The 24,371-nt window shown below is 40.1% G+C and overlaps 1 protein-coding gene across 5 annotated transcripts in view; it reads right to left on the bottom strand.

The window, feature by feature from the left end:
* Positions 1-9,472: 9,472 nt before the first annotated feature.
* LOC127572552 (solute carrier organic anion transporter family member 4C1-like) overlaps positions 9,473-24,371 on the bottom strand; it is a 76,968-nt gene continuing 62,069 nt past the window's right edge. For 4 of the 5 annotated variants that reach the window (XM_052019941.1, XM_052019940.1, XM_052019942.1 and 1 more), the window contains 3 exons: positions 14,924-14,988; positions 13,481-13,618; positions 9,491-11,159 (listed from right to left, as the gene is read on the bottom strand). In XM_052019941.1, the coding sequence (XP_051875901.1) occupies positions 11,053-11,159; positions 13,481-13,618; positions 14,924-14,988 (310 nt within the window). In that variant the 3' untranslated portion in view covers positions 9,491-11,052. Of the gene's footprint in view, positions 11,160-13,480; positions 13,619-14,923; positions 14,989-24,371 lie in introns of all 5 variants that reach the window. The other variant, XM_052019938.1, reaches the window with a different exon arrangement.

Below are 24,371 nucleotides of genomic sequence, written 5' to 3'. Positions count from 1 at the left end.
GTAATTTAGGATGGTCAACTTTACCTTCAGCTTTTATTGTTGTAACAACTACAAGAATGGGAGGAGAGATAGTCTGCTGCATTGTATTTGCATGGGAGAGTGGCTCCAAGGAATGTCAGTCAAGAATGCAATTATATGAGCCAAGATCATCGTTAGTTTTGGACTATCTGAGTCCTTGTTAATTTTTTGCCACATTATGAAATGTTTTGGAACTGCAGACTTTTACCCATTAACAATGAAACTGCCAAAATTGAGTAAGAAACAAAATTTCCTCTTCACCCTGATCTGGAGTTGAACCCAAGTCTGCAGTGGTGAAGGGAACATCTACTATGTTCAACCCTGTATATTTTATATAAAGAAAAAAGGTTATATTTATCAATCTAATTTTTTGTATGCACTTTCTGAGCACCTTAGGATATTTTGCTTTGACAAAAACGCATTGCTACTGATTTCTTCGATCTTTTAACTTTTAACTGAAGCATTAAATAAATCTTAGTAAGGTAACCAAATGATTTATTTCACGTAAGGTTTTGTTTTTGTCACTCCCACAGAATTCACGTTTGTCGGTTCTCAACATTTCGTCTGAGCGCCTTCAAGTCCATGTTGTTTCCGTTAACTACACTGGAGGGCACCAGATGTCAGTTTTCTTGTTCCATTTTTCACTTGTGCAGCAAAAGGAACGTCATGATAAAATGGTGAAGTTGTTAAATTTCATGACCTTCTCAAATCAGCAAAATATCCATTTTCAAAGCATGTTTGTACTCTCTCAGTTCCCAGCATAACATTTTTATTGTCCTTTCAGCAATATTAATATCTTCTATTTACAAAGGGCTTTTAACCAATCAAAATATTTCAATGTTCTTCACAGGAATCAAACAAGCATTAACATCTAGCCTCTTAAGTAAATATGAGGGCAGATGCCCAAAAGCTTTGTTAAATATACAGGATTTAAGAATGCCCTTATAGTCAGAAAGGGAAGGAGAGAGACCAGGTGGTTTAGAGAGGGAGTTCAGGAGCTTAGGAAGGGGAGTAGTTAAATGCCATTCAGTGCACTAACTTGATTACACATGTTGATCAAATGTCACAACATTAAAAGCTGATAGTAAATTTGATCATTTGATTTTTATGTATGAAACCAATGTTGCTACAATTTGTGATCACAAAACAGAATCTGATTCATTTTTGGAGATTAGGCCAGTCATGCCTTAAAATTTTTCTTTGTTATTTATTTTGAAACGTTCAATAGTTTCTGATATACTATTACTGTTAAACAGTATGAAATATCCCAAATCCTCTGGCAATACATTAACACAGCTATCTCTCCCTACCAAAGTAAACAGAGACTACAGTTCACCTTTTGTAGGATCATTGGCAGCGAGGGCCATTTGCTTCCTTTGGTCTGTCATGATGGCAAAATAACAGAGTCTGAAGCCTGCTAGTACTGTTAGTTTTATAACTCCATCTTCATTAATGTCAGGTTGTGAATGCTCTCACTTGACTAAATAATTATTTGTCAAACCGGGCCATTTATCACAAGCTGTACAGCGACCAAGCAATCATGAGCATAAAACAAGTACCTGAACAACCAACATGGCAGGCAGCCCATGTGAGAAGTGTGCCACACATTGTATTGGATTGGAATTTTTTGCAAGCATTTAGGCCATGCATGAGTTGTATGCTTGGCTTGCCACCTGAGAAAGTCATTCAAAAGCCAGCAAATGAAAAGCAGAAGGCCGGATAACTACTAGAACAGGTGTAATGGGCAGGACAGATAAGAACATGAAAGAGCTTGTTGCTAACTCTCGTAACAGTTTCTTTACAAAATGGGCTCAGGACTCGCTGATCAATATGTTAAATTTCAGAAGGACCTAAATTGTCACCTGTGTTTAGCATTTATTGTGTTTTTTTCAACCTACTTTACCATTTTTAACTTACTTATTACAACATAGAATGAGGCCATTCAGCCCACTGAGACCATGCAACTTCATCAGTCCGATTTCGCATCTCCTTACTTTCCTTTAGTCCTGCAACACATTCTCCCTCATGGGTCCATTAACTCACCTTTGGTCTTTTGTCACTTACCAACACGGGGACAATTTATGGGAACCAACTACCCTACCAGCACATTTTTGTGCACTCTGCTAATTAGCTCAAACCAACAACTGGTTGGTCATGTCTGATTTAATGAGCACAATTGTGACCACTTTAATCTGTGAATTTGCCTGCAAAGGCAAAATACTGGAAATCTGAAGCAAGAAGAGGAAATGTTCAGCAGGTCAGTCAGTATCCATGTACAGAGAAACAGAGTTAACTTATTAATTCAGAACTAGAAAATGTCAGAGGTAAAAGGAAGTACAGGGGCCAAGGGAAGACTCATGACAAGGTTGGAAATGGGGATGCAGTGAGGAAAGACCAATAGGAAACATTTGTCTCAGAGTGGAAAATGGGAGAGATTAAATAGACGATAATAGAAAGAAAAATGTTTGATAATGAAGTGTATGGTGCTACCATTACAGCACCATTATATCTATGTAGACACCAACTGAAGTCCAGCAGCTTTAACCTGTGCTTCGATGTGCTAAGCCATTCTAGTTTTGTTGTCATCTGACCTTTAGACGGAATTGATAACAATAAAATCCAACATGTTTTAAAGGAACCTTGTTCTTTAAAGAATTACCACAGATGGAAATCTGGACAAAAATATGAAATGTTTTTTTTCCCTAATATTTCTAAATACTATTGATTGTACCACAACTCCCTCTGGGAAGCCCGTATGTGCAATGGCCAAACCATGTAGAAAGAATTCATGTGCAGGCATCTTAACACTGGAGTGGAAGCAAATCATCCTTGACCCCAAAGGATTCCTATGGAGAAGAAGAAGGCATCAAAACACATTTCCAATGTCATTTGGATGAATTAACCTTACTTCTCTGGCCATGAACAAAATTACTTTGGGAACCGCTAATTCAGTTCACAGTGCAGACAACCAGGTACATGTACTCTGGTTGGAATTGAATAAAGTATGAAACTTATATGGTAACGTGAAAATGTATCAGATTGATAACATCATGCAGAGAAACTGTGCATACATGGAAATGGAAATGTACTGCTGGTAAAGCTAAGGTACTGTAGTTAAGGGAAATCTGTGCATTATGAAAAGAACTTCAGCCTAAATCAAAGCTGTAAATAATCTTGGCTTTAGGAAGGCCCACTGCCAATGTTGACTCTAAAAGATGGATTATACCCAGATTTTGCCATGACTTTGAGGCATGAGAGCAACCTTTGTTTTGAAAATGGCTGGTGAGGAAGGGACTGAATTTATTTATTTATTGCTGCACAGGACTTTGGATGTGGAACACAGGTAAACATCCTGTATCTCAAATCTGATAATTGCAGCCTTTGTATCTTGATATGACCAAGGTATCCTGGTTTAGTTCAATCGAGCCAATGTGCCTCAGATAATTTATGTTGATTATGGTCTTGGATTCGCGTTTCACTGTCTTTCTCCTTTAAGTGTTTGAGTGTGTGTTTTTTCATTGGGCTATTCACTGAAACAAATAAAGCAATGCATTTGAAAGCACATCCCTGTTTTATAATCTAATGATATATCCTTGCAACGTCAATCAGTACTAAAGATAATTCCTCACCTAATGCCTAATATGGAAAGCTGCTGTCGTTCACATTCTTGCTGATCTGCACATTCATTTTGTGCAGATTAATTTTCATTACAATGATATGGAAATCCAGGTAAATGAAATGAGAAATGAGACATGAAATTGTTGCCAGAAATAACAGAATGGTCGGGAAGTTTGTTTTTGAATGGCACCCAGCAACTATTACATTCTCATTTGAAAGTATGGTAGACCTTGGCATTAAACACTGCAGGGTTCCACAGGTCAGAGAAAGAGATTTATATCTTCACCTGCAAAGAAGGTCCAAAACAATAACTTGGTAAAGCATTAACAGGATGCCCACACTATTCTAAAGATGCAGATAATTTCAAATGAATTAGAGCATCCTTATCCAGTACATTGACATTAAATAATTGTGTGTTGCAAAGTAGCTGATTGCAGGCCCATTCAGGATATCATGCTTAAACCTGGCAGAAAACATGTATACCCTGAGCTGATAGCATGAACACATTTGCACTTTTTTTCCTAGAATTTCTATGGTTCTTTTTACCAAGGGTGTAGTAGGAACAATAGAGACCCCATGAAAATCCACCCACCCAGCCTTCTGTAGAGCAAAGACGTTGCTGAATGAATAAGTCAAATTTAGCTGTTAAAAGTTTTCTACTCTCCCACAAGGAACCTCACAGTAGTAGCAGTTCCTGGAGTTTTAGTTGCAGATATAACATGTTCCTTTTAATGATATCTTGAAATATTTTGGGAAAGGTCAGCAAATTCCCCATTAATCTATTTGTGATTTATTTCTACTTTCTTTGCCTACCATACTTGTTGACTGCAATCAACAAGTGCACAGCCAGCTTCCAGGTTTATGCCTAAACCTCTGTGCTCAGTTACCTCCAGGCATCTCTCTTCCTTTCGATTGTTTTCCTCTCTCTCCATGAAAGGTTTTCATTCGCACTTTCTAGACGATACCAGAAACTGAATCAAACCTGAAGCCTTTTCCTCCTCAAATCATTGACCGACAGCTTGATCCCTTATAATCCCAACACATTTTTTATTAATGTTCATCTCCTGTTTTTGAGTTCAGAGCACAGGTGGAAAATTTGAGAAACTGAAAGGGACAAATAAGACCGGATCAATTTTTAAGCAACACCCGGTTTGTTCCTGTCAACTCATGACATGTACACTTTTCATGGTTTTCTGGGTATCAGCTGAGGACCAAATCTGAATATTTTCCCAATTCGGTGGTCTCTCAGGAACAGCGATATTGCATGGTGCAGACAGTTTGGTGGCGTACATCTGTTTTGTATACTTCAGTGACCAAGTCAACGATGACTTGGAGTTCAGCCTCTGAACACATACAGTGCACACAAGCACTTTCTGCATACTTCAGCTCAGCTGCAAAGGTTGAGATGGTTTCTGACTTGGTTGATGAGGTCAATGTGGGATCCTGCAGATTTTACCACAGGCTGGACTGGAGGTGCTGGTCTGCAGGGGTGGGTGGATGGTTTGTGAGATGGTGCACTTTTTCTCATGTTTATGCTTGACTGATCCCACACATGAACTAAAGGTTTTCAGTACAATCCTGAATGCACCTTCGACACTTCCAACAGTTGGTGAGCCAAGGAATCAGTGGGAATATTTCACTTTTTCAAGGTTTTGAGAAAAATTTTAATCTTTTCCACCTGGTAACTGCTCCCCATGATGAAGTTCCATTCAGAGCATCTATTTCAGAAGTCCAGTGTTGTGAATGCGAGAAAAGAGCTTGCCCAACATAGCCAACTGAGTAAATGCTGGGGATGTTGGTCTGGGAGAGGACACTGATGTTGGTTTGCCTACCCTGCCAGTGAACTTAGAGTACTTTGCAGTGATAGCATTGGTAGCATCTCTTCAGTACTTTGCCTGCTGTAAGTAGTCCTTGCCTCTGAAGCACATCAGAGATCAGGGATCACTGCTCTGTGGACCAAGGGCAGTGTAATGAAGCAGGGCCAGGTTCTCTTGCAGATGTTGAGTGTAAGGCCCATCTTCTTGTATGCTTTAGTGAAAGCATTGTCAATGGCTTGGAGCTCAGCCTCTGAGTGTGAGTAAAGGCAAGCACAATCTGCATGCTGCAGCTTGACTACTGAGGTTTAGATAACCTTGGTTCTGGAATGTAGTTCCCTTAGGTTGAACAGTTTCCCAATAGTTCTGAATCCAGGCCAAGCACTGAGGCCATAGTTTGCACATAGTCAGCTCCATTGGGCAGGTCAAGTCATTTTCATGCCCAATACCAAACTCCCAAAACCAACATTTTATTCTGATTTCTGTCATGGGAAGAGATTCAGGCAGACAGAAAAAAGTGATTCAAGGATGTACCCAAAGCCTCCTTGAAGAACTGCAACATCCCCACTGATCCCTGAGAACCTCTGACTCATGACCACTCAAAATGGAAAAGGACCCTTCAGGATGGTATTGAGAACATCTAGGCCATGCATTGGGAGCACACATAGGGCCTGCATAAGTGGCGGAAGGTGCACGCCAACTCGTAAGCAACCCACCAAACCACTCCATCAGCCACCTCCTTCTGTGGAAGAGTTGGTGGGTCCCACACTGGCCACATTTGCCACCTCAGAACCCACAAAATCAGAGTCATCTTCAATCCCAGGGGAATCCCTGAGAAAAAGAACAAGAAGAAGTGACCATGAGTTTTGTGCCAAGTTTGTGGTCTGGATTATCAAACCCCCTTTTACTTAGATGGCCAAAAGCTGCACTGAAATGTTGACGATGACAGTGAACATTGTCTGCTTTCTCTGAGAGGTGGCTCCCAAGATTTGGGAAGAGGCCCACATTTTCTAGAGTATTATTATGGAATGTTGTTGTCAGAGGGGATGTTAAATAATAGGGTGATTTGGTAAAGGAACTGTGTTTTGTATATTTCAGTGAACAATGACTTGGAGCTTAGCGTCCAAACACGTAAAGACAAGCATTGTCTGCATACTCAGCTCCATTACTGGGATAACGTGATCTGGTTCTGAAATGGAGGCAATTTAGTTTGAGCAGTTCCCCATTCGTTCTGTAATTTGGCTCCATTCCAACCAGGAACTTGTTGGAGATGAGGTGCAGTATTTTGGAAAGGTAGATTGAAGAAAGCATTGGGCTGATGATGCAGCCTTGTTTGACACCAGTCTGCACTAAGAATGAGGCTGTTGTGGACTCATTGGCTAGGGTCACAGGTTGCATGCCATCATGAAGCAAATGTAAGAAAGAGATGAATTTCAGCAGCCGGACAAGACTAAGGATTCTGCTCCATCATTCCTCCCTCTAGTCTGAATACTGACAAAGAGAATTGAACATAAACTAAAACATCGTGTAAAATATAATTGTTATTTGAAAAGAAGGCATATAAAAAGGGAGAAAGAAAGGAAATGCAAGTAGAGTGAAATGGACTGAAAGAGTTCATCCAGTGTTAAAATTACTATGATTTCTGTTCTTGTTCACAATTTAGATTGCATGCCAAATAAGTTTACCTTATACCAAGACATCATTAAAATTCAGACTTAAACTTCAGCTCCTGCATTTCTAATGAGAAATAACTAGAATCCAACTGACGTTGATGCTTATCCAAATGAAAATCCCTGCAAGAATAATTTATGTTCTCTATTTTACAGTAATGTTTAAATTTTACTTAAAGACTATTAAGCCATTTAATATATTGCAATCAAATCAAAAGAAAAATTTTTTAAAGTAATCATGTATTGACCTGGTTTAGATTTGGTCCTTGTTCTCAGTTTGTCATTTTAAATGTTATCTCCTTGCTACATCCTCTAGGCTTAATAAATATTTCAAAACTCTCCATTGCCAGCTGTCCAGATTCAGGGTATGTCTGCACCATCACTTATTTAGTTATGGGAGACACCATTTCCTTCGATAACCATGGCCATCTGAGGATAAGGATAATCAAGACCTCAAACCCAGCACAAGACTCATAGCGTACGGGGCGGCAGTGATCTCTGCACTGAGACTGGGATCGTGCTTCAAAACACTGGAGAGCTACCACCAATTCTGACTCTGCAAAACCCTCCAAATGTACTGGTAAAGTAAGAAAACCACTGTCAGTATCCACTCTCAGGACATCATTCAGGCCCCATTTAAAGTCCATGGGCTCTGTTGGGCAGGCCATGTTGTTCTATGTTGGACACCAAATTCCAGGGAAAGACATTCTATTTGGAGCTCTGTCACAGGAAGAGGGTACCAGAAGGATGGAGAAAAAGATTCAAGGAAGTCCTCAGAATATTTTGGAAAAGTTGAAACACCTGGAGTCACAGAAGGCTACTTGGAGTGAACATGGGCCAAGTCAGTGCAGATGTTAGGTAGCAAAGGAGCATTTGAGACGACAGTGAAAACCATTGCTTTGTGCATCAGAAGCATACAGAAGGCTGGTGTAATCAGGGGAAAGAGTGCGCTCCTCCCAAACTACCTATCCACCCATCCTGACAAGTACCTCCTGCCCTACCAAAAGCAAGTTTGTGGGTAACATAGGAGCCTCATCAGCCATCCCCAAACTCACATAACTAGATGGGATTCTTAATCCCAAGGAAAAGATTTAGTTACTTGGGAACTGACTTGCTCACATCATACTTGACTGAATAATTTGAAATTAATATATCTTCAATGTACTGTTATGAAAAGATTGAACTGTTAAGCAGTTTGCAATATTACTAGTTACTTTTTGGTACAATTTACATCTTTATAAATAGAGATATTTGACTGAATGATGACAGCAGCTTTACCTGTTTTTTTTTGAAAAACATGAGTGTAATGTAATATATGCAAACTGTGCAGCTAAATCTCAATCCAGCACAAATGGTCCCATGGTCTTCACATGATACAAACATCTGTTTAATGATTGAGGGGGAGTTAATTGTACTAATTTAATCACTTTTATTGGATACAGAAACTGGATGAAAATTGGTTAAATTCCCAGATATAACAGGAGCAGAGAGAAATTTGAAAAAGCAACCAGTGACCAATAAAAGAATTTAGATGTAATCTATAAATGGACAGATCAATAGCAGATGAATCACAATGCAAACATATGCTTTGGACTGAGTATTGGTCAGAGGAATAAAAACATGAGAAATAGAGTCAAGGGTAAAACCATGTGGCCCCTCTTGCTTACTCTACCATTCAATACCATTCAAATAGTCTCTACACAATTCTATTATTATTTTCTAAGTGTACGGTTACCATTTCCTTAATAATAGGTTCCAGCAATTTCTTTGGTAGCGATGTCAGGCTAATTGGTCTATGGGTCCCTGTTTTTATCCCCCTCCTTTCATAAATGGTGAGATTATGCTCGAATATACTGAATTAGTCACCTTGGATAAAAGACTTGGATTTATTCCAGACTTAACTGTTGCAGTTTACTATAGTTGTGAAAAGATCTTATTGCTACATAATAGTTTATAATAAGTTCAGCATGCAGGAGTGCCAATCTCTCACAGCTCGAGAAGCTTAACATGAGAGCATAATGAATGGTGGTTCAAATATATCACCACTATACATGTTGATTATGGTGTTCACTACCTGTAGATCCACAGAAACATGAAATGCTTTATTTTTGTACAGATTTAAAGAAGTTTTCAACAATTCACAAGTGCTTTCATTTCTGATTAGGTACATGGTTGTAGTGATGGGTTCGAATAGATATGGAATTCAGTGGTTCCTCTGCAGCTGGATAAAACTAGGAGTCTTAACTATGGAAGACAACCAACCGGAATTAAATTATGGTATTGGATAAATATTCTAGAGTTTTGCTTGATTATCAGTGGCGACATGAAGAAGTTGGAAATTGTGCAATAAATCCAGTAAAGCTTCTTTATTGTTTAAAATGATCAAATGACAAAAACTTTTAAACAATTGTCTTATCAAAGCGCTCAACAAAATATCAATTTTGAACAGTTCAAAATCTTTAATTTGTGTATCTACAGATTTGTGCATGCATACTATTTTTACTGTAAGGATACATGGAAAAGAAAACAGAAATTCAATGATAATTCAAATGGAACAGTTTTGCAAAGATTGTTTTAAAAATATTTATGCATAAAGGTCCTCAATGACAAAGGATGCTCCTTGCTAGTGACCAAAGACTTATCTTTCCCCCATTCTATTTATACCAACTAAATAAATCAATAAGTCTTTGGTTGCTAGCACTGAAGGCTTTCAGACTATCAACAGCTGGTTGTACTCACTTCTTTGCATAGTTGGTTAAATTGAAGTAAATGAACAGAATGTGTGAGATGAGTACAGTGGGCATGCTCGTGTTTAGTGTTCATTCAGGTTCTATAGTACTATACTTGCAGAAGCATCCAATAATTTTCTAATTTATTTTCCAATACTTCCTTCCGTATTTTTAGGAAGGACATGCCTGGTGCCCAGGTACCACTTGAGAAGTAGTGGTGCTTCTGCAGTGCATTACTAAGCAGCCATTTCCTATGTGTAAGGATACAACAGAGTTAAGAAAAACTCTCAAAAACACACGTGCATGCACACTGGTTATAAAATCAGTGATGAAGATTGGGACAATTTTTCCTTTCATTCTCCCTCAACCACCTCATCGACTTTGATGCCATGCATAACACCAAAAGGGATCAGTTGAGCACAGTTTGCGATTCAAATTCAGGAAATCTTTGGTCTGCTTGACTATGTGCAAGTACAGAGCACTACACTGGTTACAAATAACACAGGAAAATATTGGGTGAAGTAATCCAAGAAGTTAATTAAGTATCATTAAGCTTGGATATTTAAATATTGTTATATAAAGAATGAATTAATTTGCTTATAAACTTGGCTGTAGGAGATAATTCAAATCAAAGCTGATATAAAATCATGCTGATGCAAAAAGTCAATGTAAGCATTAAAGTACAATGTAAATTCAAGTTTTATAATGCTGTAGTTGTTGAAGGTCTCGGGTTGTATTTAACATGATGATTTATTAAAAAAGTGTTATTTTAGACAGGTACCTATATGGAGGCTAGATGCCACCCATTCCATATAAAACATTGAAAAGACTTTTCTGTCCTTAGCCATCACACATACAGTTTCAATACTCTCCATGCTTTTCTATTTTAATGCAGGCTTTTGTTTACATGCAGTTTTTGTGTTTAACCAAAAAAAATCACAATGGCAATAAGACTTAAAAAAACTTTGGCCCTCAATCCGATCCAAATAATTGATCAACGAAACATTATAAATCAATAAAATTGCTTGTGGTAAAGATACATACATCAAATGTGGAAAGTTGCATTGTTGTTATATTTTAAAAATATACCAAGTGATTTATTTTGGCCTCATACAAAGTATACTCATTATTCCACAGGCTTATTGGTTCATACACAGTTCATTCATCAATCACAGTTATATTTCAGTCCTTGTCCTCAAATCCTCATTCACTATTTGGCCTATTAGCCACCACTTCAGCAACTCTTGGAGGTTTATATAGGAAATAAGCTGTAGAAATTGCGATAATAGTGAGCAGTTTGCAAGGTGCACCTGGAAACAAATTGCGCAGATTTAGAATACGTTGACATTCATTTATATAGCAGAGAAGGAGACCCACATCAGAATCTAGATTCCCTTGCTAAACTGTGGATTAACAGGAACTTGTAGCACTGAAGGAACCCATCCAGCCCACACTGTTCATGCTGGCCAAGAAGAGCTCTTAGAACCAAAGCGACAGTCTCAAAATAAGGAGATGTCCAATTAGGACTGAGAAGAAATTCCTTCACGCAGAGAGTAGTGAATATTTGGAATTCTCTACCCAATAGGGCTATGGAAGTTTGGCCCGAGCATATCCAAGACAGATATCAATAGATTTTTGGATACCTAGGCAATCAAGGGATATGAAATGAGTGCAGGGAAATGGCACCAAGGTAAGAGATCAGCTACAATCTTATTGATTGGCAGAACAGGCATGAGGGGTTGATTGGCCTATTTCTGCTTCTACTCTTATATTCTTATATAGATCAGTCCCACTTCTAAGTCCATAATTGTAGATGTTTGAGTGCTTATTCAAGAACCATTAAGGACTTCTGCCCCCTCACCCTTTTGGGCAGTGAGATCCAGAAGCCCACCGCTCTTAGGGTGAAAACAAATTCTCCTCTGACCTCGTACCCAATAACTTCACACCCTTGGCTCCCTGAAAGTGGTGTCACAAGCAGACAAGGTGGTGAAGAAGGCTTTTGGCACGCTGGCCTTCATCAGTCAGGGTATTGAGTATCAAAGTTGGGATGTTACGTTGCAGCTGTACAAGATGCTGGTGAGGCCGCATTTGGAATATTGTGTTCAGTTTTAGTCACCCTGCAATGCACTTCCCTGTAGCTGTGACACTTTACTCTGTATTCTGTTATTGTTTTTACCCTGTACTACCTCAATGCACTGTACTACCTCAGTACACCGTGTAATGAATTGATCTGTACAAACAGTATGCAAGACAAGTTTTTCACTGTACTGTGGTACAAGTGACGATAATAAACAAATACTAATACCAGTCATCCTTCTATCAGTTAAAATAAATCTAGAACAAAAAGTCAAAGACCCTTCATCTCTTTAATCCATATCCGCTAGTTGTTGATTTCCGTGTGAGGGGAAATATATCTTTCCTATTTACATTATCTAGGCTTGTGTAATTTTGTACACCACTCAGCCTCTTCCATTCCTAAGAAAACAATCCAAGCCTTGTCATAATCATAATTTTCCAACCCCATATCCTTGTAAGTCATTCTGTACCCTTTTTAGTATCACCACACTTCTCCTGCAGTGTAGCGGCCAGAACTGTACTCAAGCTGAGGTCTAACTAGTATTCTACACAGCTTTTGCATGGCTTCCTTTTTCTTATATTCAAAGGCAAGTAGTTGGGATGTTTTCCTATCTACTTTCCATATAGTATTTTGTATATCCTTACAACATAGGAGGAGGTTACTGGGCACATCAAGTCCATACTGGCTCTCAGAGCAATCCCACCCCATTTCCCATTCCTCCGTAAATTTTCCTGCAACTAATTCTCTCAATGCCATTAACACCCCTTTATTTTCCCATCAGCTACCTACACCAGAGGATAACTTATAGGAGTCAATTAATGCAGCAACCTGCACATCTTCGGGATATGGGAGGAAATCTACATGGTCACAGGGAGAACATACAGTCTCCACACAGATACTCCTACTCATTAACATTTATCACAAAAAGCAAGAGATGTAGTATTGAAACCCATGGAGCTCCACTGCACACGGCTCTCCAGTCACTAAACCTCACATTAACTGTTACCTTTTGCTTTCTCCCACCTTCTCCCTACTTCGTACAAAGTTCTTTGGGATAATCTAAGGATATGAAAGCCTCTCAAAAACATAGATCTGTCAGAACATTGTTACATCATAAAACAATTATTCCTTTTCCATTTAATCTCTCTTTTCTTTCTGAAATTAAACGAGTAATGTGGGGCAATTTCTCAGGTACTTCTACTACCAGTTTACTTCTTCACTGATGTTACCATTCTTGAACTACAAACCATGTAAGTGAAAAAGACAAGCATCCTGTCTTCATCTGCACATAATGTAACACAATCAGGTTTTTCTTCTCCCAGTGACTCAGTTCACACTGGTTTCAACATCACTTTAAATCCAACATTGGCAATCCCTTCTGATCTCAAGGATGAAATTTGCTTGAGTGCTTCCATATACCGTATATGGCTCAGAACCTTATCTAATGATGTTTTAACTCAATGGACCATAAAGGAAATTGTCTACTTATTAAAGTTTAGAATTCCATTTACATTGGTTTACATTTTTCTCAATAAAACTGAGTGAAAAATTTACCAATTGCTATAAATAAGTAGGCCATTCTTGGGTTGTCGTATGTCCAGCATGCACCTTGATTGCCACATTCATCTATATGCCAAAGGACACAGGACTGATCAATTACTGTCCCAAAAAGAATTGGTCCTGGAATGGCACCTGTAAGTTAGCAAATGAAAAGATAAAACAACTGTTCTAGAAATATTAAATAAAAATAGAAAATGCTGGAAATACTCAGCAGGTCAAGCAGCAATTGTGGAGGGAGAAACACAGTTAACAACTTGGATCAATGATTCTTCATCAGACCCTTCAACAATCCCTTCACATTCTGCAAACTCTAGATTTCGACCAGACCTAACAACTTAGATAACTAAAAAGAATTTTTATGACTAAACATTAACTCCAATGCAAAAAATGTCATTTGCTTGCCAAGATGAGAAGATCAATTCTGGAAAATGGAATATTCCTATATTTTTGTCATCTAGCTTCAACAGTGAACATTTCCTCTTGTTCATCCCAAAGATGAATTTCTGCCTAACTGCCACTTCCATCTATGAGATATTTTCTAAGTTCCACTAACAGATATTTGCAAGGATCATGTATAATTACCAATTAGTGAGAACAGTTTTATTTTGATCAAATCATTTTGTTCGCATCCACTGTGAATTGAATGAAGATTGCCAATTACATTCCAGGCAGGGTTCTTACCAGATGAAGAAAGGAGAATTGGATTGCACTAAACTTCATCCTAAAGTCATGAGCCAGCAAAATGTTTGTTCGCCGTATAAAAAAAAACATCGATTTCCTACCTAACCAATTCTTATCCATTGTATTAAAAAATGACCTTTGCATAAAACAGTCTGATAAACCATCCCAGCAACAACACTGGGCTCACTGATCACTTCCCTCCAACTGTGATCTTACATGAACTTGCATAATTTCATTGTGGATGGAAGGAGACCACAGGTCTATAGGAGCGCATCTGACTCCAATCCATCATTGGCCAAGCATTGCCTGTCATCATCTATAGAAGAGGACAGGTCCAGGTTTTTCAAAAGAAATATTGCCAGTGTTCATGGGTTCCCTGGTTTGGTTCCAATGGTGCACACTTGGAGTCAGTATGCCTCATCCCTGCAAGCATATTGGTTTACAGGTCCAATCATCCTGCGAATATGGTCAGTTATCATATTGTTAGCGAATACTGATTCAATGTCACCAGTGTAATTTTCTAATATCACTGGCCTGGAAAAAGAACTTCAAAACTGAGCCCCTGATGCTTTATAGTGAGGTCCAGGAATTACAACCTGAACCCAACTGAAATCCAAGGAAATTTGGAGTTACTGTGTTATGTGGTTGGTTTCAATCATGAATGCCACACTTCATGTATAAATGAAGTTTTAAGGATGCATTTTTTTATTCTGCAGGAACCTTTACAATACCAATATCATCATGGCAGCTTCTTACCTAGGATCCGTACAAAGGTCCAATTTATACCCAATGAAAATGAGCGTTGTTTATCTGGAACACACCTGTAGGCAAATAAATCAGGTATTTCTGGTTGATTATTAAAAACAACAGAACCACAATCATAAACATTAATAAGGATACACCAGATAAGATTTTATTGGCATCCTATTTCACCAAGAAGATTGCTTGACATCAACTATTAATTCCAAATCAAGTAGGCAGGTAAGAAATCTCTTATTCACTGATGGAAAAGAAATAATCATAGTTGGTATCTTCCTTGACAACAATTTAGCTGAGATTATTGTGTAGGAAATTGTGAGTGTGAAATAATGCCAGTGTCTCGTGGTATTCTTGTACCAAGGTTATTGGCATGAGTGATAGCAGCCTTGCAAAAATTCCTGCCCATGGAATCAGTTTTTCGCCTACCTCGTTTATTTAATTTAGGAATCTTAAACCTAGAAACTGGATTACACTGATTATTGGTGGGCTAAGTTGTAGTTGCCATAGGACAGTAAATTCAGTCCCTTTTTAGAAAGCATCCTGAATTTGGTCAAAATCCAATGTGAAACAGCATTAGGGTGGTTTACACCAAACCTACTATAAGAAGAGCCTGGCAAGAGTCATAGAGCACTGCAGCACAGAAACAGGCCCTTCAGTCCATCTAGTCCATGCCACCTTGATCTTTTGCCTAGTCCCACCTACCTGCATCCAGACCATATACTTCCAAACCCCTTCCATCCATGTACCTATCCAAACCTCTCTTAAATGTTACAGCTGAACCTGCATCTACCAGTTCCATTGGCAGCTTGTCCCACACTCGCACCACCATCTGAGTGAAGAAGTTTCCCTCAGATTCCCCTTAAATATTTCACCTTTCACCCTAAACCTATGTCCTCTAGTTCTAGTCTCACCCAACCTTAGGGGAAAAAGCCTGCATGCATTCACCCTATCTATACCTCTCATAAATTTGTATACCTCTAATAGATCTCCCCTCCATTATCCTGTGCTCCAGGGAATAAAGTCCTAACCTATTCAACCTTTCACTATAATTCAGGTCCTCAAGTCCTGGCAGCACCCTTGTAAATTTTCTCTGCATTCCTTCAGGCTTATTGATATCTTTTCTGTAGGTAGGTGACCAGAACTGCACACAATACTCCAAACTCGGCCTCACCAACATCTTGTACAACTTCAACATAACATCCCAACTCCTGTACTCAATGCCCTGATTTATGAAGGCCAATGTGCCAAAAGCTCTCTTTACAACCCTATCTACCTGTGACACCACTTTCAAGGAACCATGGATCTGTATTCCCAGGTCCTCTGTTCTATCACACACCTCAGTGCCCCACCAATCACTGTGCAAGTCTTACCCTGGTTTGTCCCCCCAAAGTGAATCACCTCACACTTGTCTGCATTAAATTCCATCTGCCATCGTTCAGCCCATTTATTTCACTGGTCAAGGCTTTGATAGCCTTCCTCGCTGTCCACTAAGCCCCCAATCTTGGTGTCATCTTCAAATTTGCTGATCCAGTTTACCACGTTATCATCTAAATCATTAATATAGGTGATAAACAACAATGGGCCCAGCACCAATCCCTGCGGCACACCACTAGACTCAGGCCTCCAGTCAGAGAGACAACCATCTACTACCACTCTCTGGCTTCTCCCACTAAGCCAGCGTTGAATCCAATTGACTACTTCATCCTGAATGCCAAGCAACTTAACCTTCTGGACCAGCCTCCCATGTGGGACTTTGTCAAACACCTTGCTAAAGTCCATGTAGATAACGTCCACTGCCTTTCCATCATCTTGGTAACCTTCTCAGAAAACTCTAAGGTTGGTTAGATGTGACCTACCATGCACAAAGCCATGTTGACTATCCCTAATCAGGCCGTGTCTATCCAAATACTTATATATCCTGTCCCTTAGAATACCTTCCAATAATTTACCCACAACTGACGTCAGGCTCACTGGCCTATAATTTCCCGGCTTATTCTTAGAGACTTACTTGAACAATGGAACAACATCAGCTATCCCAGTCCTCCAGCACCTCACCCATGGCCCCTGCAATTTCTGCACTAGCCTCCCACAAGGTCTGAGGGGACACCTTGTCAGGCCCTGGGGATTTATCCACCTTAATTTGCCTCAAGACAGCCAGCACCTCCTCTTCTGTAATCCGGATACAGTCCATGACCTCACTACTCTTTTGCCTCAGTTCTATAGTCTCTGTGTCTGTCTCCAGAGTAAATACTGATGAAAAAAATCATTTAAAATCTCCCCCATCTCTTTCGTCTCCATACATAGATGACCATGCTGATCTTCAAGAGGACCAATTTTGTTCCTTGCTACCCTTTTGCTCTTAATATAGCTATAGAAACCCTTGGGATTCTCTTTCATCCTCTCTGCCAGAGCAACCTCATGTCCTCTTTTTGCCCTCCTGATTTCTCTCTTAAGTGTTCTCTTGCATTTCTTATACTCCTCAAGCACCTCATTTGATCCTAACTGCCTATACCTGATATGGGCCACCTTCTTTTCCTTTACCAGGGCTTCAATATCCCTTGATAGTCAAGGTTCTCTAAAGCTGCCAGCCTTGTCTTTCATTCTAGCAGGAACATACAGACTGTGTACTATCAATATTTCACTTTTGAAAGCCTCCCACTTACCAAGCATCTCTTTGCCAGAAAACAACCTATCCCAATCCACACCTGCCAGATCCCTTCTGATGTCATCAAAATTGGCCTTACTCCAATTTAGAATCTGAACCTGAAGACCAGTCCTCTCCTTCTCCATAATTATCTTAAAGCTAGTGAAATTCTGACCACTAGATCCAAAGAGGTGGCTACAGTAGTCTCCTGCAGGACTGGGAATCACAGCACGTGGTGACCTGCACACCACTAGTTGCACCTGCAGAGTGGAGCTCCTCATAGGAACTGGTATTTTTGTGGAAGTCTGAGTTCTTTAAGTATAGTGTCACTCATCAGGAAATACGGAGGTGTTGTAATAGGCCACTTTAAGTAACTGGAGCAGGAATTCATTCATTTATTTATGTGTAAGAATCAGCACAGGTAGACCTGCAAAATACAATGTGAGGGATTTCCAGGAGTCAGTGGAGATGTTGACTTTCTTCAGGAAGGTTTTGAGCACATCGTTGAACCTTTTCTTCTGTCTTCCTGGTAGTGAGACATCCCGGAATAGTATGTATGTATTGGGAGACTGGTGAACATGTGCTCTGCCCAATGTGGCTGATTGAGTGTAATTTGGGGCCTCAGCAATGTCAATGTTAGCCTGGTAGGGGACACTGACTTCAGTTCACTTATCCTTCCAGTAAATTTGAAGGACTTTATGAAGACAGCGTTAGTGGGTTTTTTTTCAGTGCCCTGTGTTGCCTGCTGCAGGTGGTCCAGGCCTCAGAAACACATGGGAGGGAAAGAAGCAATGCTGCCTGGTAGACCGTGAGTTTTGTGCCATATCTGAGATCTTGACCTTCAAATACTCTTATGCATGGTTACTCATTGGAGGACGTGAATTATCAGGAAAGATTGAATGGGCTGGGTCTGTTTTCCCTAGAGCAAAGGAGGCTAGGAGGTGACATGATAGAGGTGTATAAAATCATGAGAGGGATAGATAGGGTAGATAGCCAGTCTCTTTTTTCCATGGTAGGGGTGTCTAAAACTAGAGGGCATAGGTTAATATGAGAGGGAGGAGATTAAAGCAGAACTGAGTGGTAAATCTTTTGCACAAAGACCAGTTGGTATCTGGAATGAGCTACCAGAGGAGGTGGAGGAGCATGAATGAGCAAGGCATATGGAATTAATGCAGGCAAGTGGGATTAGCATAGATAGGCATGATGGTTGGCACATATGCAGTGGGCCAAAGGTCTTGTTTCTATGCTGAACAACTCTATGACTCGAAGGTGATGGTGAATTTCATCATCAATATCTGCCTTCACTGACGGGTGGCTCCCTTGATTTTGGGAAGTGGTCAGTGGCTTTCCAGGGTCTCCACGTGAATCTTTATTGTCAGGGGGCAGTGTGGTGCAGAAGAGGGTGGTCAAGCAATGAGCCATTGAGTTGTCTGTCCAAGCCAGTTTCCTGCCCTTGTTCGGAGGATGTGTCTGTGCCTGGGTGTCCCTGGAAAGGGAATATATGATGTCCACTGCCTCATTATTGATTTTCTTGGCCCAGTGGATACCACAGGGTTGTATCCACTGGGCAGCCTGGGTTGTAATTTATAAAATTAAATTATTTTTAAAACAGAAAAACTATCGAAAGCACTCAAATGGGAGCCTGGGGATAAAGGACAAAAAGGGATAGAGAATCTTTGCCTTGTGTCTGTTGAGTGTAAAGCCCATTCTCTCAAATGCTCTAGTGGAAGTATTGATGATGGTTTGCAGCTCAGCTTCCGAGCACTAGCAAATGTAAGCATCATCTGCATACAGCAGCGTGACTACTGGGGTCTCTTTAACCGTGGTTCTTAAGTGTAATCACCATAAATTGAACAGCTTTCCATTAGTTTGGGGATTAAACTCTTTTCCACCATCATCCTAGTGCTTGTATGGTTCTTGGCATGTCTGCATTTAACTGCTATGACTGGAGAGTGCACTGATGTGAGCAGCCACAAGGTAGAGGATAGCCCTTGTTCCCCAGGATCTAACGCTCCAGGAAGTGCTGGCAGCTGAAACTGTCTGTCAATGCACAGTCTCTCGGGATCCATGTGCACTTCCTAGAAATATGCCATTCTCTTTGACATGTAACAAGTTCCATCTCCACAGAGAGGGAGTGGAAACCTATCATGCTCGTGAAAAGTCTGTGTTCTTACTTGGAGCTCTTTTGGAGGCGTGAGTGCAGTCAATGGCTGCCAATACTCACAGGAAGGCTGCAGTGCTGGCAAATCCCAGTACCTCAGATACCACCTGTCTCTCACTGAAATAAAGTATGTAGGCGTAGAACATAGAACAGTACAGCATAGAGACAGGCCCTTCATGTCTGTGCCAACCATGATGCCAATTTAAACTAATGCCATCTGTCTGCATATGATCTATATTCCTTCATTCCCTGTACATCAATGCTCTTAAAGGTCTCACCATTTACCATATACTTTCCTCTTGCATTTGTCCTGCCAAAGTACCACACCTCACACTTGTCTGGATTAAACTCCATCTACCTTTTTCTAACCACATTTCCAAATGATCTATATCCTGCTGAATCATTTGAGGACGTTCCTCACTGTCCACAACTCCACCAATTTTTGTGTCATCTGCAAATTTACTAATCAGCCCACCTACATTTTCATCCAAATCATTGATATATATATGTATATATATACTGTATCACAAAAAGCAGAGGTCTCAGCATTCATCTTTGTGGAACACCACTGGTCACAGAATTCCAGTCAAGAGTAAATCCCCTCTGCAAGTAACCTCTGCTTTCTATGGCCAAGCCAAACTTGAATCCAATCTACCTAGTCTCCATGGATCCCCTGTGCCTTAATCTTCTGGATCAGCTTATTATAAGGGACCTTGTCAAGAGCTTTGCTGAACTACTACTTTTCAATGGTTCTCTCAAACTATATCATGTTTAAACTTGGAAAAAAATTAGGAGTGGTACTGTTGATCCTTCGCTTAAATTTGAGGAAGTTTGGAGTCCATTTATTCAATATTTTCACATGACATAGATCCCCTTATAATAACCTTTCAATTTAGAGGAACGGAGTTGATGACATAATATTGCTCTGTTTCTATTGAGAAATTTTAGTCCAGTTTTTTTTTCTGTTTTTTTTAAAAAAATTTTTCTTTAGCTTAGTTTGGTTTGATATATTGTTTATAATTTTTCTTATTTTTTGGGGATTTTTTCTGTCTTTTATATTTTATAATAAATCTTTTTCTTTTATATTATATTCATTCACTAACAGATCTTTGGATCTACAGATTTTTTTAATATACTTTATTGTTCTTTATGATTATCCATGTCATGATTGTTCTCCTGATCTCTTTGTATTACATGTATAAACATTGATATATTAATCTGTATTAATTTGAAAACTAATAAAAAGATTGAAAAAGAAAAGAGCTTTACTGAAGTTCACACAGATAACATCCACTGCCCAACCTTCATCAATCACCTTTGTCATTTCCTCAAAAAACTTAATCAAGTTTGTAAGCCCTCCCCCATACAAAGCCATGCTGACTATCCCTAATACGTCTATGCTTTTCCAGCTGAGAGTAGATCCTATCCCTAAGAATCTACACCAATAATTTTCCTACCACTTATGTAAGGCTCACTGGCCTATAATTTTCTGGCTTGTCTCTACTGCTCTTCTTAGACAGAGCAACAACATTCTCCAGTCATCTGGGAACAAGGATACAAAGATCTCTGTCAAAGCCCCAGCAATCTCCTCTCTTGCCTCTCTCGATAGCCTGGGATAGATCCCTTCAGGCCCTGGGGACTCAATGTTCTTCAAGAAACCCAGCACCTCCTCCTTCTTGATATCAACATGCCCTTGCCTGATCCACCATTTAATAAAGTCAAAGCTGATCTGATTGTAACCTCAGCTCCATATTCCCATTCACCCTTGGTAACTCTTCACTCCATGCTTATCAAGTGTCTATCTGTCCCTGAAAATATTCAAAGTCTGCTCTTTGAGGAAGAAAGTTCCAAAGATTCTTGACGTCTGAGAGAGAATATTTTGCCTCAGGTGACCCCTTATTTTTAAACAATGACCCCTATTTCTAGATAAACCCACAGAAGAATCATCCTTTCCACATCCAATCTGTAAAGACGCTCTAGGATCATATATGTTTCGATCAAGTGCCCTGTCATTCTTCTAAGATCCAGCAGATACAAATCTGGCCATTCAACACACAGGTCCATTGTACCATATGGAAACACAAGTAAGACTGCAGATGCTGGAAATCTGGAGGAACACACAGAAAAAATGCTGGAGGAACTCAACAGGTCAGGCAGAATCTATGGAGGGAAATGAACAGTCGATGTTTCGGGCCGAGACCCTTCATCAGGACTGGAAAGGAAGAAGGCAGAAGGCAGAATTATCCTTATAATAAACAGAATAACCCCATCTTTTTAGTCTGGCTTCTGCCCTCTTCCTTTCCAGTCCTGATGAAGGGTCTCGGCCCGAAATGTCGACTGTTCATTTCCCTCCATAGATGCTGCCTGACCTGCTGAGTTCCTCCAGCACTTTTTTGTGTGTGTTGCTCCAGTGTACCATTTGGTGTCTTAACCACAGACAAGTTACTCAGTGAAGACTAACGTATAATACTTTGGATACTGTAAATCTGAAAACAAAATAATACTGCAAATACTCAGACAAGCAGAGAGCTTTTGCGGTAAGGGAGCCTGTACATGCATTTCTTTTGATGATGTTACCTCACCTGTTGAATATTTTCAGCATTTTCCAGATTTAAAGGACTGCTCGGAGATAACATAAAACCCAATCTGAATCTGCCCTTACCTGCCCAATCCAGAACTGACCTGAACTCAAGCACCCAAACCAAGCCAGGGAACTACAGGCTAGTGACCTTAACATCAGTGATGGGAAAAGTGCTGGAGGGGATTCGGAAAGACAGGATCTACCTGTATTGGAAAGGCAAAGACCGAACAGGGATAGTCAGCATGGCTTGTGTGCGGGAAATCACATCTCATGAATTTGATTGTGATTTGTGAAGATGTGACCAAGAGGATTGATGAGGGCAGGGCAGTAGACATCATCTCCATGGACTTTAGCAAGGCCTTTGATGAGGTCCTGCATGGTAGGCTGTTCTAGAATGTTAGATCACATGGGATTCAGGGTGAGCTGGCCAATTGGATACAAAATTGGCATGGTGGGAGGAGCCAGAGGTTGGTAGTGGAGGGTTTTTATTCATACTGGAGGCCTGTAACCGGTGGTGTGCCACAGGGATCAGTGCAGGGTCCGCTGTTGTTTGTCATCTATATTAACGATTTGGATGAGAATGTAGTTAGCATGGTTAGTAAGATTGCAAATGACACCAAAATTAGTGGAATAGTGGACAGTGAAGAAGGTTGTCTAAGATTACAACAGGATCTACGTCAACCAGGAAAGTGGGCCAAGGAATGGCAGATGGAATTTAACTCGGACAAGTGTGAAGTATTGCATTTTGAGAAGTTAAACCAGGGCAGGACTTACACCGTAAATAGCAGGGCCCTGGGCAGTGTTTTAGAACAGAAGGACCTGGGCATACAAGCTCATAGTTCCCTGAAAGTGGCGACACAGGTAGACATGGTGGTGAAGAAGGTGTTTGGCACACTTGCCTTCATTGCTCAGGGCATTGAGTACAAGAGTTGGGACGTCATTTTACAACTGTACAAGATGTTAGTGAGACCACACTTGGAGTAATGTGTGCAGTTCTGGTTGCCTAGCTACAGGAATGATGTCATTAAACTAGAAAGGGTGCAGAAAAGATTCACAAAGATAATACCAGGAATGGAGGGCTCGAGTTATAAGGAGAGACTTAGTAGGCTGGGGCTTTTTTCCCTGCGGCATATGAGGCTGAGGGGTGACATTATTGAGGTATATAATGTCATGGGGGGGACTGATAATGTGAATGGTCACTGTCTTTTTCCTAGTTTAGGGGAGTCCAAAACTAGAGGGCACAGGTTTAAGGTGAGAGGGGAAAATTTTAAAGGGGACCAGAGGGCGGTGGGGATATGGAACAAGCTGCCAGAGGAAGTGAAAGAGGCAGGTACATTTACAATGTTTAAAAGGCCTTCAGACAGGTACATGGATAGCAAAGTTTGACAGGAATATGGGCCAAATGCAGGCAATTAGGACTAGCTCAGGTAGACAACTTGTTCAGCATGGATGAGTTGGGCCAAAGTGCCTGTTTCTGTGCTGTATAACTCTATGACTCTATGAACCTACCTAAAATATTATCCCTATCCAATCCAACCCAACTGACCATCACTGTAAATATAACAATCACAAACCTACTATTGATCTATCTGAGGATGAAATACCTAATAATGATCAAAAACAGAAAACACATACAATAAAATTCTGGTGGAAGTACTGACTCGAGCTGGCACAGCACGACCTAACCTGAATGTTTTATCAGGATGTACTATCAACTTGACTTGTACCGGATTCATATAGTCAGATCCTATCAAACATAGGTCAGGTAGCTTTGGCTGACATTATGTTGGTTCCATCTCACTGATTAAGCTGCTGCGCATTGTGGAAGAAATTCAGGAGACCAAGTTGAAGTCAAGCAGAGGGATTTCTAGCTTGATTCTAAGCAAAGCATCGGGTAGTATGGGGGCTTCAAGCAAAATGTAAATGCTTTTTCACAGCTGAGGGAAATATGAATAATACCGGCTGAGGTCTCTGGAAGAATGTGCAGCTGGCTAATCATGCCATGGAATGTATCAGGATGTTAGTTAATGAAAATGTTCTTTTACTTCTGTGAGATCTC

The sequence above is a fragment of the Pristis pectinata genome, chromosome 7 (assembly GCF_009764475.1).
Source record: "Pristis pectinata isolate sPriPec2 chromosome 7, sPriPec2.1.pri, whole genome shotgun sequence".
Taxonomy (NCBI): Eukaryota; Metazoa; Chordata; class Chondrichthyes; order Rhinopristiformes; family Pristidae; genus Pristis; species Pristis pectinata.
This window is presented reverse-complemented; position numbering and strand designations above follow the sequence as displayed.